The sequence below is a fragment of the Paramisgurnus dabryanus genome, chromosome 6 (assembly GCF_030506205.2).
Source record: "Paramisgurnus dabryanus chromosome 6, PD_genome_1.1, whole genome shotgun sequence".
In the NCBI taxonomy this organism is placed as follows: domain Eukaryota; kingdom Metazoa; phylum Chordata; class Actinopteri; order Cypriniformes; family Cobitidae; genus Paramisgurnus; species Paramisgurnus dabryanus.
Genome location: NC_133342.1, coordinates 25338483 through 25356856, shown reverse-complemented (window position 1 = coordinate 25356856; position 18374 = coordinate 25338483). Strand labels below are relative to the sequence as shown.

Below are 18374 nucleotides of genomic sequence, written 5' to 3'. Positions count from 1 at the left end.
GCGGTCCACGGGCTAAACATCGGTTACTTTATATAAAATCCTAAATCTAGGCTTCTGCTCTGAGGTTTGCATAATGACAAAGAAGCTTCTCTGTAAAAAGCAGCTACTTCAGAGCCTGTTGCTTTAGTCGACACTTCTAATTAAACCCAATGACCTTTTTGAAAACACGTGCATTTAAAGGCCCCACTCCTCTGTGTGCCGCACCTTGTCCTCCGTATCCTTGGCTGCTTTTCTCAATAACTTGATGGCTCAGGCAAAGCCTTTTCATGGAGCGGTGGATGTTCTTGTGTCCGAAACAATAGCATGACCTGAAAGCGCTACCTTTTTACAGACCGTTTAAGAGAGAGATTACTGTTGGGTATGGCCCTGATGCTTTTCTTGTAAAAACTGGAACTAGTTTAAACAAAATAGGGAAACTTTGCATGACTAATGACTGGGAGGACAATGGATGACAGTGAGTACATTGAGTGATGCCAGAAAAAGACCTAATAGAGAATCACAAGGTGAGGACTGAATGAAAGCAGATGAACACAAAAGCAGCAACATACAGTGAGCAGGGTAGCATCAGGGCAGGCAGAAAAGAGGCAAGGGTAGGCAGGGGAAGAACCAGTACAAGCAGGGGAGTGGCCAGTGCAGGCAGAGGAAGGGCTGGTACAAGCGAGGGAGTGGTCAGTGCAGGCAGGGGAGGGGCCAGTACAAGCAGGGGAGTGGCCAGTGCAGGCAGAGGAGGGGCCAGTACAAGCAAGGGAGTGGTCAGTGCAGGCAGGGGAGGGGCCAGTAAAAATAGGGGATGGGCTAGTGCAAGCAGAGTAAGAGCCAGTACAAACAGGGGAGTGGCCAGTGCAGGCAGAGGAGGGGCCGGTACAAGCAAGGGAGTGGTCAGTGCAGGCAGGGGAGGGGCCAGTACAAGCAAGAGAGTGGTCAGTGCAGGCAGGGGAGGGGCCAGTACAAGCAAGAGAGTGGTCAGTGCAGGCAGAGGAGGGGCCAGTACAAGCAAGGGAGTGGTCAGTGCAGGCAGGGGAGGGGCCAGTACAAGCAAGAGAGTGGTCAGTGCAGGCAGGGGAGAGGCCAGTACAAGCAAGAGAGTGGTCAGTGCAGGCAGAGGAGGGGCCAGTACAAGCAAGGGAGTGGTCAGTGCAGGCAGGGGAGGGGCCAGTACAAGCAAGAGAGTGGTCAGTGCAGGCAGGGGAGGGGCCGGTACAAGCAAGGGAGTGGTCAGTGCAGGCAGGGGAGGGGCCAGTACAAATAGGGGTTGGGCTAGTGCAAGCAGAGTAAGAGCCAGTACAAGCAGGGGATTGGCCAGTGCAGGCCGAGGAGGGGCCAGTACAAGCAGGGGAGTGGTCAGTGCAGGCAGGGGAGGGGCCAGTAGACATAGGGGATAGGCTAGTGCAGGCAGATGAGGAGCCAGTACAAGCAGGGGAGGGGCCAGTGGAGGCAGGGGAGGGGCCAGTACAAGCAGGGGAGTGGCCAGTGGAGGCAGAGGAGGGGCCAGTACAAATAGGGGATTGGCTAGTGCAAGCAGAGTAGGAGTCAGTACATGCAGGGGAGGGACCAGTGGAGGAAAGGGAGGGGCCAGTACAAGCACAGAAGGGGCCAGTGCAGGTATTCATTAATGTTTCCTAATAACGGTTTACTTTATATTCCCAAATTTTATTCAGATGTTACAAGGAAGCAAAATAAAAGAATGTTTGAAACATCAACAAATTAAAGGACTGTCCGATGGCCCGGGGCCAGCATGAGAGGAGTTCGGGCCAGTAAAAAGTATTGTCACTTGCCCGATCGGGCCAGTGCTTCACCCTCAGTCACTAAAATATATTTTCATCAATGTATATCATTTAATATCTTGGAAGCAGATATTTACTTGGGTAAAACACTCCGAAAGTAACAATGCAATATTTTGCACAGTTTGCTGTCAGTTTACAGATAAAGCAGAAAAGTTGAGAGCCTTTTTTCATTGAAACATGTCTGTTGTATATGTATACACTTGACATTTTTTTATTGGGGCCAGTGAACATTTTGGCAGGGCAGGTGAAAACCTGAACCACCGGCCTGACCGGGCCAGTATAAAAAATTATTTGCGTTAAGCCCTGCATGTTTTTTGCAGAAAGTAGCTGTCAAGAGAACTCAACAGCAGCCTGTGTAAACAACGCATCTTATCCATCATTAATTAGCTACCAAGACATTGAATGTTAAGGAGAAGGATAATGAGACAAAGAGGCTTTGTGCTATTATATACCTTCTACGTCCCCAGAAGCATGCCAGTCATGGCCCTGTGCCCGGACTTTCATTGGGTTACACCAGTTCCAAATCCAATAACACACCAGCCATGGTTCTGATTAGCTATGAAAACACTATACAGAAAGGAACAGTGGGAACAACTCTGGCACCTTCTCATTTCGCACCGCCCCAAGATGCACATTGCATACTCAAGATGCAATTCACCAAACAAAGCCAGAAACAATGAGCTACGCTGCACGCAGACAGCAGGAAGGAGGGAGATGGTACCTGTTGCGTTTCACATGATAGGTCTTAAAGCACGCCATACCTTGAATGCATTGCAGGGAGCCGTCTTCTGCTCTGATGGTGAAGGTCTCTCCAGGGTTGACTTGCACGAAGATCACCTGTGAGACAAATGGAATTAGGCATCAGACATGCATTTATAAAACTTCTGAGACCACAGCAAGACCAGTCAAGGCAAAGTTTTGTCAGCAAACACAATCAGAGATAAAAAAAAACAAGTTTCTGAAGTTACATTTCACTTTGAAAACCTTCAAATCCTTAAAATAAGCCAGGGAACATTTGAATCAAAAGCACTGCATTATAGTGACCCCAGCAGCCAAGAAAGATGATGTAACCAGATGTTGAAATCATCTTGTCAAAGCGCTTGCTTGCACATGCACACAAAACCCCCGGAAAACAGCACAGTATTTCCATCTGAGCCATCAGTCACTGTGAAATCTTCTGCTCCGGGCTGCTTACCATCATGTTTTCTGCACACAGGTTGTTGAGAGTGCAAACGTGCCTGTAGATGTGAAAAAGTTGGCCCGCCATGGCGCACGAGCCCTGTGCAAGACAGCAGCGTGCACGTGTGTATGTGTGTGTGCGAGTGTCTGAAGCTGGGTTTCCTCAAAGCTCTGCTCCTGATGGTTGCGTCGGGCAGACCTCCCATCTCCTCGCTTCAGCCCTGGTGATCTGGGCACCTACTTCCGGCATCCACACACACACATATAGACGCACACTGTCTGCTGCTGCTGCTGTTGCTATGGAAACGGTGGCGTGCCAAGCTGCCTTTCCAGAGGAAAAGGGAAAAGAGCATGTGTTCTCTATTTCTTGCCCTCCCTTTCCCCTAAACCATTCTCCCCAGAACACACCTAATGCAGATAAATGACTTACCAAACACACAGACACGTAACACAGCAGAATGCAAATGTACACTTACACAACCTTTCACAAACATCACACCTTTGCATATCAGACCCGGACAGGCTAGGATCAAATTGGGCAATAAAAAGTGTATGACGTGCGTGTGATAATTAATTGAGGAAGCTGGGCAAACACCTGCGACTTACAAATATCCAGCTTCCATAAATAAAGTAAATCAATAACCTCACACAGGCAACCTGTTGAATAGACCACGAGTGATGTTAGTCCGAATATCAGGGGTGGAGGAACAAATTCAGGTTTATGACTTTACAATATATTGATGTTCTCATACTTAAAGCGTAACTAAACCCCTGATCAGAGCCTGACTCCACCCACTGCAATATTTGAAAAATGCAAGAAAAGTGGGCAGATCCCAACAGAGATAGAGGGGATGAACTAAGTGTGTAATGACATCGTAACAAGGGCGTGGTGAGCTTGAACCTGCTTACGTCACGAGTCATTTCTTGGACCCAACATCCAATAGGAAAATTCAACTGCAGTAGCCACCGTTCAACCTCAAGAGGGCAGCACTCAGACGTTTTTACACCATATATTGTAGTATTGAAACACTTTATATCCAAATGTCAAAAAACTTACTAAAATCAATGAACAGCACTAATAAAGCATCATTCTTACAGATCATTAACTAAAAAAAGTTGGTTTGGGGTTTAGTTACTCTTTAAAATTTTTAACAATGCACCATTTATACTTAACCCAAATCCAAACATAAAAAAGCTATTACTGGTAATTTTACAAAGCAGATGACAAATATAAAAGTGAAAATACACAATAATCACTTAATCAAAATATTACTAGCTTAACCAAGATTACCTTGCTGGGCCAGGTTCACCAAAAAGACAGGGCTGACATGCTTTGCTGGTAAACACCATGGCTATTATGTTCAACCAGTTAGACCAGCACCAAAACAACACTTACCACCAAAACCAGGTTCTGGCTAGAGTGGATACAGCTACGGTCAAATCTCCTGAGATGTTGGATTTAGGGTTAGGTTAGGGGAAAGAGATGAAAGATGAAAAACAGCTGTTCTGGCTAGATAGGATACAGCTACAGCCTAAATCCTGTTATTTGTTAGGTTTAGGGTTAGGAAAACAGCGCATATTTGGCAAGATTTTAACGAGGATGTTGCTGTATCCCTTCTAGCCACAACACCAAAACCAATCTAAAAAAGAGGAAGGTTTCACTTTTTCTCCATGATGCAGAAAAGAGTGGACATGAACATGGCAGGATTCAAAGCACTTAACCTTCACAATCTGTTGCAGATGCCCTTTCTCTTATCTCTCAAGGGTCTGATATTCTTTCCGCTATGGACGAAGAAAGCATGGTCGGGCTTTGTATCTGCGGTACATGGAGCAGAGATCAGAACAGACTGATCTGCTCGGATACCACAGATCTACAGAAAGATGTGAGAGAGAGAGGTGAAGCATTGTTGAAGGGTCACAACGTTCCTTGAATGTCTAATGTGAGAACATCGGAATGTTCCTTATTGTTTTAGATATATCCATGCTGAATGAAACGGCACACCGAGAGTAAGCTGTTCAAGGAAAAGATTGTCTAGCTGAAAAGTACTTAAATCTCATGTAAAAAAATCAAGATATCAGGTACCAAGAGACAAGGTAGCACCAGCAAACCAGCTACAGCTTTATTGTTCTCGACCAATATATATAGTGGCTGAAGAATGAAAAATTCAATGGATGGAACGCTAAGAAAATGTAAAAAAAAGTTTTATATCTGTTTTCCATAAGTTTTTTCCATAAGTTTCCTTTAAGGTAACAGTGCACCTGCAGCAAATAAGGCAGTCAAGTTTTCAATAATTTTAACTTCTGACTGTTCCTTCAACACGCCATGAACCTACAAAAAACCGATCTTGGAAAGAGAATTGTGCAATTTCTGTGTCACTAGTAAACACACCAGCAGATATTTTAGTCAGATTATGATGATGTCCTTAAGATACTAGAAATCTTATTTAAATACTTGGGTGATTTGTGATACATTAGTAGTGTTTGTTGGGGCAAGCATCATTTTTACTACTTATACCCAAATAACTAAGGTTTTCAAACAGTTTACCCAACACTCCCCAGTTATTTATTGATTAACCAAACAAACAACCCATACATGTATGAAGCTGACCTAAAACAATGTTTTGATGCTCGACACTTGAATGGCTTACAAGTAGAGATCGACCGATACTCATTTTTTTAAACCGATAACAAATATTTGGATGCTTATGTGCCCGATAACCGATATGCTGAACCGATTTTTATTTACTGTTATACTTCTGTTTTTGCCATAATTACAACAACACGACTGAACTGAACAAACCCTTATAATAATAATAATCATCATCATCATCATCATCATCATAATCACTCCATCTTTGCACACAAAGTCATAAATAGAGGGGTATGAAAGAGTGAAGAATAATATTAATTTAATGAATAATGTAGAAACTATATTCCCAATACATGGACTATTCCAAACACCCCTATCATTACGTCAGAAATGGACTGATCCAAAGTTCGCGCTGCGGTTTTGACGGAGCGAGAGAGAGAACAGCATAGCGGAGTTGGCTGCATATTGTACATAGTTTCTAGAGTAAAACAGGTGGATTAAGTGCCTTTTTTGAGATATGATATCATTGTCTTGACCAGCAACCTGTAGCCTTCAGCAATCCAACCAGTAGTTAGCAAAGAGATTTTACAAATAATATCACTGACTGGAATGCATTCAGGAAAGTAACAAACAAAACTGCTTATATATCATTGAATTTCTTAACTGATATTTGATGTAAGAATAATTAATATTTTGTTGTTATAGCTTATGAACTGGCTGTTGACAGCGCTGTTTATCTATGCATTTACTCACACATTATCAAACTGTGACCGCTTGCGAAGGTAATAAATAATTAATATCCACTGACATTTATTTAGATATTTTAGCAAAACAATGTTTATCTGGTAAATGTTAATATAACTTAGTGTAAATCTTGTTAAAAGTTAGTTACATGTGGTGGCTGTTCTTCAGCCTTCAACCCCGGTAAGTGAACAGCAATATGAACGTGATTTTTTACGATGCTAATGATAAGCATAAATAACAGAAAAACGAATTTAATTTAGCGTTTTTAATTCAACAAAGCATTAATTCATGGCTGTTTTATTCATGCAAAACTACGTTGTTATTGGGACCGGATTTTATGGATCAGCGTGACTCTGTGAGTTCGTCTCTATTCTTGGACAAGCTGCATACATTGCTTTTAATAAATCAACTTATTTAACATAACATAGCATTAATGCACAATAAGATGTGTTATAAATGCCTGCAAATATGCAAAGTAAGTATACTCAAAGACCTTTTAATGAAGTCGTGTCACTCCGCCTTCATATTTTCTGTGCACGCTGCTGCTGCTGTGAGCTCCTCTCCTCAGATGCGTCCAGCGCGCAATTCTCAATTCTCTCGTTTATCGGTCAATCCGATATTACAAAACCAATATCCGATCATCGGAAAATGATCAAATATCGGGGAAAATATCGGAAAACAGATATATCGGTCGATCTCTACTTACAAGTACTTAAAATCATTTCACATTTCTGCGCATTCAGCTGCTACAGAAAATCTTAACATTACACACTTCAGCTTTAGTAACTACTACTTCCAGAAACTTCTACAAACTCAGCAAAGTGTATATCAAGATGGTTCGACAAAAGATGTGTGTTTTTTGATGTAAGGAGCTTTCCAAGTAACCAAGTAATCAATAATCATTTGATGTAATTCATTTTTACAAATATTGTGACAGCATAATAAATGCCCTAATAAAATACATATTTATTCATAATTATGCATGCCAAATAAAATATTTATCTAGTCATTACGGAAGATTATACAGAGAGCTGAAGGCTACAGGTGTGAAGCAATCCACCCCCAACTAGATTAAGACCTAGACTACATCTAGATCTAAAATAAAATACAACTGGGTTATTTTTGCCTTGACCCCTGGTTACTGTGTGAGCCTGATCCAGTTCACGGTTTACACTCACCTGTTGCGATCCATCCCCATTAATATTAATCATGTGCGGCATCATGGCCACCTCCCCATTCAATAGCGGCGGCGGCAGGTCCAGCGGAATCTGGTCGGTCATCATCATTGTGACGTACATTCATGGAGAACTTTCCTGGACTGCCTTTCTGTAAGGAGACAGATGAACGACAGATCAGTTCAGAGAAACACACAAAATAGCACAAAAGAGATCTTAAAAACTCTTTTCGGGTGCCCTTTTTAAGTGCTGGGAGGGAAGTGAATGCATTAGTTTACTCGAGGCGGTTTCACAATCCTCGGATGGTTTGTGACGTCTGAGTGACTGAGCTGAAGCATGAGTGGATGAGAGATGCAGAATCTCACCGAGTGACTCAGCAGGCAACTGAAGCCAACCGTTGAGCACAGCAGTGTCATTGTGAACCAGGAGGCCTTAAGAAATGCGAAGAATATGTAAAGGGGGCCGCTCACCCCCCGGAGTGCATGTACATGAATTGCAGAGTGATTGCATCACTAATGCTCTGATAATACACTATTCACACAGGCATGTAATGATCAAGCGGTTTAGTGCTGCGTGGCTGTGGGCTAATGGAGGACAGGGGAGAAGGGTTGAGGAATGAAAAGGTCACTGAGTCATCGAAAAAGAAGGGTGGGGTGAAGGAATGTGCAACTTTCTCTGTTTTGAATGCAAGACCACCCTTTGGCAACACAAACACACATGTAAACAGTTTTACCACTGTAAATGATGCCATGGTATGAAAAGAGGCACGAGGCATGTGGTACAACCAGTGGGTCATCTGCAAAAACAAATATCTCCAAAGCACATCATTCACCAAGGGGCATAGTAAAGATATGACACAAGCCAAAGGGGCCTCTAATATGACCCCCTTCAGATTACATAAAATAAAGTAAAAGCACATCAAGCTGAATAATTTATGACAAACAGTGCAGGACAGAAAATAGGGTTTGTTCAATTCCAAGTATGAGCAATACAAAAACAAATGCCAATTTTATTGCATAACTTTACATGTATTCATAAGATAACTGTTAATAAGATATATAACATTTAAACACATTTTACCCGCTCTTTCTGTTAATGTTAAAAGTAAATAAAAGAAATTTGATCCAATCCCTGCCCTATATGTGTGGTTCATCCATCTCTCTCTTGTTCCTCTGGCTGTTTGACTTTCCATCCATCCATCTTCGCCTTTTAACCACTCCTCAAGCTCCATGTTTATGCAGTGCATCAGGTGAGACTGACATGGCAAAACAAAGGTAAACAGACTACACAGATGGTCACCAAGTCTTCGACATGAGTGAAGGCTGGGATAGAGACACATGCAGCGGGAAGAACATGGTGTGGCCTGAAAATGCATGGAGATCAATCTGGAGTGACGAATTATCTCTGCATCTGGTATCCCAGCAGGGTTGGGACCACCAGTACCACGCAAAGCCAGAGACCCGGCCAGACCTACACAACAACACTGCTGCCACTTTCTGTGAAGCTTAGTTGGCCAGTAAATATCAAAATGACTGCCTTAAAAAAGTTCAACATAAATAGGCACCAAAATTGTATTTTTGTAGCTTAAACAAACAGTAAGTGAGAAATGGAAAGACGAATATGAATATTTAAAATGTCAGGCATGATACCATGACTGGAGACATCAGTTTTAAATGGATGGATGAAAAAGGCAATGAGAAACTACACGATCATATACTCAAGAATAAAAGGAAGAGAGGAAGAAAGTGAGAGAGAGATACTGAGGCCAACAGACGGCCACACACAGTGACAAAACCCTACAGCTAACCAGAAATAATTAATGACCTTTTAAAGCCGCCAAACCGCAGTGCCAGAGAGCTAACGAAAGGATTCTGGGAGAAAATGCAGGACTGAGATAGCAAAACAGGAGAGAAAGAGTGGAAATGACTAAATAAAGGCCAGCTGTCGGCTGTGAAGAGCCGTCTTGATGCAGGTTTGGTTACAGGGGACAGGTTAAAGTGCTGGGCGGTTAGGCTGAGATTAGCACAGATGAGCAGATCGTACTGCACCACTTTGATGCCTGGATCCATCCCGCTATAGCAGCTAATAGGGCCTATGGTAAGCCTCGGCCTCTCACCCATCAAAAGCTATAAATAGGATTTCCATTGAAACTAAAGCCTGCATTTATTTTAGGATTTGTACCACTTATAATGGAAACTTACAATGAGAAAGATACAAATCGGAAAAGCCAGTGCTGTTTACGGAAAGGCCAAACTAATATTATGATGCGTTTTGTTTTGCTTCATTTTTAGTGTTTCTGCAGAAATTTCAAAAGATTTCCATCGCAAAAGCTGTTCTTCAATGAAAAGTCAACTCAACGTTCCCTCCACTATGGCAGAATGTCCAAATATTAAGGTGTCGATGCCAAAGAATGATAAAAAGCTAAATTGAAAAATTCCTTCAAGGATAGGACGTAACAATCGGACGCTTGTTGGCTGAGGCTGGGAGAAGTGGTGGGATCAGAGACGGCCTTGTGTGAAGGGGCCCTGCTGAAAGCCAAAACTAAAGACTGCCTCTCAAATCTAACAGAGGATGTAAAAGACCATAATTCACCAACGTGTCTGCCGGGGCCAAAAAGGCCCCACTGACCTTACACCAAGAGCCCACAAAACCTGCCTTCCTTTCAGCATTCCTGCATCATCTGCTTTAGGAGTAGGGGTGCGCAGGGCAAAAACTAACGCCTGGTTAGTTGTAACACAGACTGTTTACATTGTTGCACAAGGTTGAGCGTTTTGCGATCTCCCGCAAATTATTGGAAATGTATAATGTTTTTTCAGAGAGTTATTAACCAACGGGTGTTTTGGTGGCATGTAAGTAAATTTCATCATGTGTTTTTTTCGGTTTCTAAGTTGGGTGTGTGTGATACCAAATTCAATGCTATGTCTTACTATTAATCAGTGTCTTGTTGACTAAAACACAGCATCATTTTGAAATATGTCTGCAGCTCTTAGCAACTTTTTTGGTGGGCTTGAAAATATTTTCACCCAGCAGGGTTAATTGTAACGCTGTGTTACAACTGACCCCTCGGCACTAACGATATAAAAACCGCCAACGTTAGTGTAATTCTTGTCATTGTTTTGAATAGGCTACACATGAATGATTGTTGGATGCCAAAAAAATAAATGTGCCTGTCTTATCAAAAATTGTGTGTCAAATGTATTTTTGTTTATATATTTAATATTGATTGAATAAGGTCACGTCAAAGATTAAAATCATAATGAAATGAATGGCTAAAATCAGACTTTGATGCTCATGATCTCAGAATTTGATTGTGAAACTGTAGTATGGTTATTACAGACTGGGTCACATTAAAAAAAAATTGTCATAATTGTGCTGCTTTTTCTCACAGATTTAGACATTTGTATCCATTTATAATTGAACTATTGTTAGAAAAGGGCTGGATGAATGAATACAGTGTGGATATCAGTCTATTATAAACAGATATATAAACAATATCCACTTCAAGTATATAGACAAAATAGTATTGAAATATTTGCCTGCAAACTTAATTTTTAGCAAGTGTTACAACTAACCCATTGCCGGTTACTATTAACCCCACCTATGGGGTAAGTTGTAACGTTTGCACTTCTGTCACGTTTGGTGTAATTGTCCAAGAGTGGTAAGAAATAGAAACAAACTTCAAATGTTCATTTGTAGCAGAGATGTGTGTGTCGCTTGTGTAAAAATATAATCAAACTCAAACATTTGTTGAATGATTGAGCCAAAACCAAAAAGCGTTAGGTTGTGTCCTGCTCTCCCCTACAGATCTATACATAGCCTACCTGTATGTCAAGACTTGAATAGGAGAACCAATAGCTGATACACATATATATGATACGTATAGCATAGATTTATACAAAGTATGCAATTTAACTGTATGAATTGTACATAAAACTGATTCACTCTGAATAAAATCTTAAAAAAATCTTCCAAATGTCAATAATGTTGAAATAGAGAAATGTAATTAAATCGCAAATGTATAGATTTGTGGTCAACCAATAAAGATTATTATTAAACATTAATTTAGACAATATTTGCTTTACAATACTTAAAATATTTGAAATGATCAATGTGTGATCTCTGGGAATCAAACCAACAACCTTTTGCGCTGCTACTGAAAGCTCTGCTAGCTACAGAACATATAATCAGCGAAATTTCAGTCAAATAATCAGCCTGGCAAATATGTTAAGCTATGGTAAGCATACATGGTTCTACAACACAACAAACAGACACAACAGGAGAAAAGGCTTGTGGATGAATTGGATGCGTGAATGAGAGTCTGGCCTTCTGGCTACTTAACGTTCATTACCTCATTTTCACAGTAATTTCCCTTCTCAGTTTGAAAAACAGAAAGCACCACTGTTTGAGAGAGCACTCGCTTTCCTACAATGTCTAACACACAAACCCTCATGTCACAAACACGCACCCAAACCCACATGGCTCATGCTAAGAGCTGACAGCACCAACCTTATGCAAAGCAAAATGTTATTTTAGGGCACTGATGGGCCCCATTATCCTTTCATTTGCCCTCTTTTTTTCAAAAGAGCTCTAAAGACTGACCTTAAATAAATGAACAAAGTGAGTCAAACCAGCTGGCACCAGTCAAAACCAGAGTACCAACAAACCCCAATAAATAAAAGCAAGCAAGCTCTGATTGAATCCATGTAAATTTGTTCAATCTGCTTTCTTTGTAGCTTTTGCAATACCATGGTCACCATCTCTCACTTGCATTCAGATTAAACATGGATGAGGTTGGGTACACTTAGGCTTAGGAAAGGTTAGAAGAGCCCAGTATGAGATCTGAAGGCATCCATCTAGCTTCTAGTGCAGGAAGGCTAAGGATAACCTGATGCCCCCTTGAATCTCAGAGGATCAACATTACAAGAAACAGTATGGGAAAGACCATTCGCAGAAAAATGATTGGTGGAAACCATAACAATGAATGCAGCAGCTGCAGGACAGGAAGTCTCACCTTTCAGTAAAAAGAGCCAATTGTCTTTTTGAATAACCATCACTGTCAAGGTCTAGAACTTCCCCACCCTTAATATCTTTGTTGTGTGATGCATTAAATATACTTTGCTATTCTCTCTGTTACCAAATAAAAGAGAACATTTCATTGGTTAGAGGATCTGATGGCATTTTCAGTTTTGAAAAAAAAATGTGTAATTGATGTTAAAATGTATAAATCTTTCAAATGAATGTAGATTATAGATTATACAGGTGCATTTGATGAATTTTGAGTACTGAAATCTTCAATTATATTGAAAAATATTGAATATACTTTTAATTGAAGACTAATAGGAAATATTTGTGAGGAAATGTTATTTAATATTATTATGAGAAATAATTGAAATTTTATCTGTGGGAAATCCGTTTTATCTGTTTCTTAGGGGAAACATTGTAACTTACCGATTTCACAATTTTATAAGAAGAATTCAGCAGATTTGTTTCAAAAATCAGTGCAAAAAAATGCATCACCAGTTCCTCCAAGACGGTCACCAAGTGAATTAACTAAAAGTGCAGAGGCTAACATTAATATTATCTGTAAAATCCCAGCTAAGTGCACCTATTTCATTTCTAAAAAAAAAACTTTGTGTATTTGGTATAATACAATATGTTTTTATGATTTAAAAAGCACATTATCTTCCACATACCATACATTTTTGTAGCTCCAGATATACTGCTTTCCTCAAACGCATTGATTTTGTACAAAACTCATTGATTTGAAAAGCTCTGCGTCCCTGATTGGTCAGCTAATCTGTACATTGTGATTGGCCTGAATACCTCTGACATCAGCCAGAAATGTGACGCTCCTTACCATGTTTGAAAGATTCGCTCACAATGCAATGCTTACAAGAGTTAATTTGGCTGTAAGTCAAAGCGGGAGGAATTATGATAATGTCGATCTTTTCTACATCACCAATCACAGGAAGTAAACTGTTGCCTACAATCCATGTGTTTGTTTTTTGTTTTTGAGATTTTTTTTAAACTAGACTTTTAGGAGTGGTTTCCCAGACAGGGCTTATAGTCCCAGACTAAAAAGCAAGTTTGAGCTGCTTAATTTTAAAAACACCTTGTCCTGACTAATTTTAACACATATCGGTGACTTTTTGTTTTGTCTCAAGATGAACACCAGTAGTGTTTTTTGTAAGGTATGTTTGTAAAAACTTCTTAAATGACCTAATATAAATAAAGCCTAGTCCTGGATAAGCCTAAACCCTGTCCGGGAAAACGCCCCATAGACTAAATTATTATAATTATTTGTCTTGGATTTCACAGGCAGGGTCAGATTTATGCACACACGTGAATGTGTAGCTGACATAAGGTTTATGCTTTAAAAAAAAAGAGAAATCTACTAGCCTTGGGCAGCTTGTTACATTGGTGGCCCACACTCACCAGCATCAAAGCCCACAAACAGCACATTAAACCTTTATTTTTTACTTGTTTGGAACACAGTCCTACTCATATTTCTCCTCACAAGCTACGAGACCTCAATAAGGTGTGTGTAAAAGCTTAGAGCAGTTGCTAAGGTGATCTGTGACTGTTATGATGTGCTTTGGCGTGTCTATCTGCAATATGTCTTTCTTTTCCACCTGCTAAAGTCTCCCTGTAGTGCAAAGACTATTTCTCCAGACCTTTTGGTAAAAGCCTTTTGAAGGTCTGTAGGAATACAAAGGAAAGGCGTTTTTTGAATGAAGAGGTGAGGGATTTTTGAATGACTAACCGGAGATGAATATCACTTTCTCCCATTCAGAACATAACACAGCGAACCACTTCCTGTTCTGCAGTCAAGAGGCTGCTCACAGCAGACTGTGTATTACATTGTGCAAGACAATAAAGGTAAGTATAGCATGGTCACACAAACGCCCGCACACTCTCTCTACCCAGCTGTTTAACATGGTGGGTGATTTGCCACAGTCTTTTTGTCCAGATCAGTACAGAAAAAAGAAAAATTGGTCATGCACACCCTGACTTTCCTGTTTCCTGTCGGCCTGGCGGAAAGGGCCAGCTGTGGGTCATGATTGCACAACCCTGCTAACACATCTCATCTGGAATCTAATAAAGTTAGTTTAGAGTTTTCACAAACACACGCTTTTGCACGCTCAATTCCCGTACCACAGATTTTGCCAAGATGACATCCAAATGTTATCCTGGGAAAACAACAACTCACATCCTCATCACATGAGACGAGATGTGGGCAAGCCACATCCACAACATTCCTCTCCCACAGCACGACGCGCACACAGACATGGATACAAACACGGAGGGTTTCGGATTACAATAATGAAGTGCAACATTTTGGAAGTGTCCGTCTGGGTGCGCATGGAAGGACATAATGTCTGTCCGTGGCTCCTGTACCAGGGCAATGGGTTTGTGGGCTCAAAGACTGAGCAAATATGGCAGCTCCCGCTTTTATTTATGCATAAATATCACACAGACTAATTAAATCCTGAGCAGTCTGGGCAGCGAGGCGTGCAGTACAGTCTGTCTCCATTTCTCTCATTTACTCTGTCTGTCTGTCTGCCTGTCTCTCCCTCACTCTTCCTGTGCCCTTCTGTCACATGCCAACCAGTTTCCATCATCTAGATGGGCACAAAAAAAGGAACAAGCGAAAATAATACGGCGAGAATGGTCAGACCACAAACTCAGACAGGCACGAAGCTGAATGCAGCTGACTCTTCGGAAATTCAGGGTCTGTTCAGAACTAATTCCCAGCTTGTGGAATGCAAACAATAGGGCAGAGGTGCAACAAGACTGTCGGTTCTGTGAACCATCTGTAACCTCACCAAGGCTCTGTGGTCTTATTATTACACTGTAGAGACTTTAATAATGTCTGCAACAAAAATGTTTTACAAAGCACAACTCAACTGGCTTTCACGTCTATTGTGCTGATTAAAAAATATCATAATTGTGAATATATTGATTAATTTGTAAATTATGCTAAATGCAACTTATGATGGCATAACAACAATTCATGTTTGGATGTTAAAATGTTCTCCAAAACAGTGACTGTCTTAAAAGGTAAAAATACAGGGTTTTGTGAATGGCAAAGCTCTCGATTTAAAAAAAGCTTATATCTGTAATAAAAGAAGACTCTCTGTGTGCACCTCAGAACTTCTCCATCACCACGACTGACAGGATCCCCCAAAATTATAGCTATTGACAGAGAGGCAAGGTTTTTTGAAGTGCATAGGTGCTTTAAAAAGTCCTGCCAATCCAACTGTTGGAGTCCCTGAACCTGCATTACTTGTAAAAATACTCAGCAAAGTAATACATGAGCTCCACAGGGGTGGAATCACTTTATCCTCTATATAGCCTATGATTCAGATGCGTCACCTGCTAAAGTTCTCTGACGGCTTATTTGCGACTTTGTGCCTTAAAGGGATAGTTCACCCAAAAATAAAAATCTTGTCATCATTTACTCATCGTATGTTGTACTAAACCTGTATGAGTTTCTTTATTTTCTTGAACACAAAAGAAGATATTTTGATAAATGATGGTAAGCACAGAGTTGACGGTTCCCATTGACTTGATTAGTAGTAAAAACAAATACAATGGAAGTGAATGGGTACCGTCAACTCTGTGCTTACCATCATTTATCAAAATATCTTCTTATGTGTTCAAAAGAATAAAGAAACTCAAAAAGGTTATGAACAACATAAAGGTAAGGCAATCATGCCAAATTTTTCATTTTTGGGGGAACTATCCCTTTAAGACTGGGCTAAAGGTAGAATGCAGACTACGCAGTTAACTCTTTCCCTGCCAGCATTTTCATGAAATTTTCATTTTCAAAAAAATTTAATGCCTTCCAGAAAATGCTCCTTTTTAAATATATAAACATACAATATATGAAATAAAAGTACAGACCCTCTGCTTTCAAAAAAAAAATTTGTTTCATCCTACCTTCATGTGTTCTGTTTTTATCACCAAATATGTGTAGGTTTCATCAAAAACACCAAATTTGGAGCAAAAGCTGAGATAATTCCAATTTTTTGAAGGACTTTTGATAGAGATCAGATGCAGAGCGATCTTTAAAACATACACGGACATACAGCTGTTTGCCCTAGGGCAATACTTCCGGTACCTGGTGGATAATAGCGGTATTGCAGATTGACGAGATAACTCGTCAATGGCGGGGAAAGAGTTAATAATTTTATAGAAGTGTTGAAGTTAACCACTGAACAACATTCAACCTAGGCCTATAACAGACTTTTGACTATTATTTTTTTCATGACATTACTGTTATAAAATTGCTTAATGTTATACAAATTTGGGTGAAAATGGTGCAAACCTGAAGCTGAAAAACTCAGGAAGTAAACATACAGAACATACAGTCATGCTAAACGATTAACATGTTACCAAATGTTTTATGATGATAATGATGACAATGCCATACATCTTGCAAACTCTGCTAAATTCACTGATATTTCCTTGAAATATACACAAACTGCTTCTCAGCAAACTGATGCCATGTATCCTAACTCCCATAAATAAAATAAAAACAGTCAATCATGAAGTTTTGAGAAAGCTACAGTAATTTCTGCATACAATATGCATCTGTCCAGGGGATATAGCACTAACAAAAAGTTTGAGCCATATGAAATGCATTCATAAAACTGGGCATTCACACAGTCAATATAGACCTTATAAAACAAACCACCAAGGCCATTCACAACAGGGCCAGAGACTACTTAATTTCTTGAAATGTCCTTACAGAGAGAGTAGCATCTTTCTGTATATGTGGTGTGTTGTTGATTTTTGCATCAGAGCAGGGAATGTAAACAGCCTGAAAAGCTCATCAAAAGGTGGGTTTTTTGGTCTGAGCAATATTCTCTTGGGGATATGGGTGCGAGGAGAAAATAATGAACAATGCCTGTCATCATCTCATGCTCAGCATACTTATTCAAGAGCATGTTCAGCAACAGAATGATTTAAACACAGTGTAACAAAAAGCATTACGTATGGGTATTGCTCTGCATATAGGCAGGGAAACACTGATGTATTGATACTCTTCTGCCTATACCTGGAATACATTCTGCATATATTGCATGCTCTAAATTAAACTCAAAATACATTATTCTTTAATATTATTATTTTTTTGTATAACAATGACAATACAATAAAATTTACAACCATTTTACATATTTGCATTACACATCAAAGTGTGCGTAGTCTAATGATTTTCAGAGGTGATGCAAATTGTTTTAAAAAAATAAATAAGTTTAAAATTTGTGCAAATTAGTTAACATTGGTTGTATTGAAGAGTGACATGTTCTGTCAAGTATGATAACCCATACTCAAAATGTGACCTCTGCATTTAACCCATCCAAGTGAGTAGTGAACACACACTATTGCTACAGCTAATCCCATGGATTTAATCCCTATTGGTACTTATAATAAATTAACTCATACATACATACATAAATTGTAATGTTTGATAGTTTTTTATTTGCCATTTTTATAAAGTTTCTTATAACCCAAACTCTCTGTATGATAACCTGTGCTAGAGCACATCAACGTCAATATATTCTTCACCCACTCAAAGTAGGCCTAATGCAGACAGCCAGGTCCTTTATAAAGACATACCTGTATGCTTACAGCAATTCAGCACATGTGGAGAATACAGAACAACATGTTAATGATTGAATCTCATTAGGAGTTTCAAAAAAGCTCTTGTGAGGTGGTTTGTGGTGGATGCAGCCAGCAAAGACTCTGATTATGGGCAAATCTTAACACGCAGAACAGAAACGTGAGAGGGATGTAAGCAAGAAAACTTGGATGTTTTCTTCGTTTCAGTGCTAAGGTTAACAGAGGAGCAATGGCCTATGTTTTCCAAAACCGTGACCCTATAATCTTCTGTTG

At 40.0% G+C, this 18374-nt stretch overlaps 1 protein-coding gene across 1 annotated transcript in view; it reads right to left on the bottom strand.

Moving 5' to 3' along the window:
* fndc3ba (fibronectin type III domain containing 3Ba) overlaps positions 1–18374 on the bottom strand; it is a 153958-nt gene that overhangs the window by 111262 nt on the left and 24322 nt on the right. The window contains exons 2-3 of the mRNA XM_065276330.2: positions 7476–7623; positions 2546–2621 (exon numbers count right to left, since the gene is read on the bottom strand). Coding sequence (XP_065132402.1) covers positions 2546–2621; positions 7476–7595 — 196 coding nt within the window. The 5' untranslated portion in view covers positions 7596–7623. The remainder of the gene's footprint in view (positions 1–2545; positions 2622–7475; positions 7624–18374) is intronic.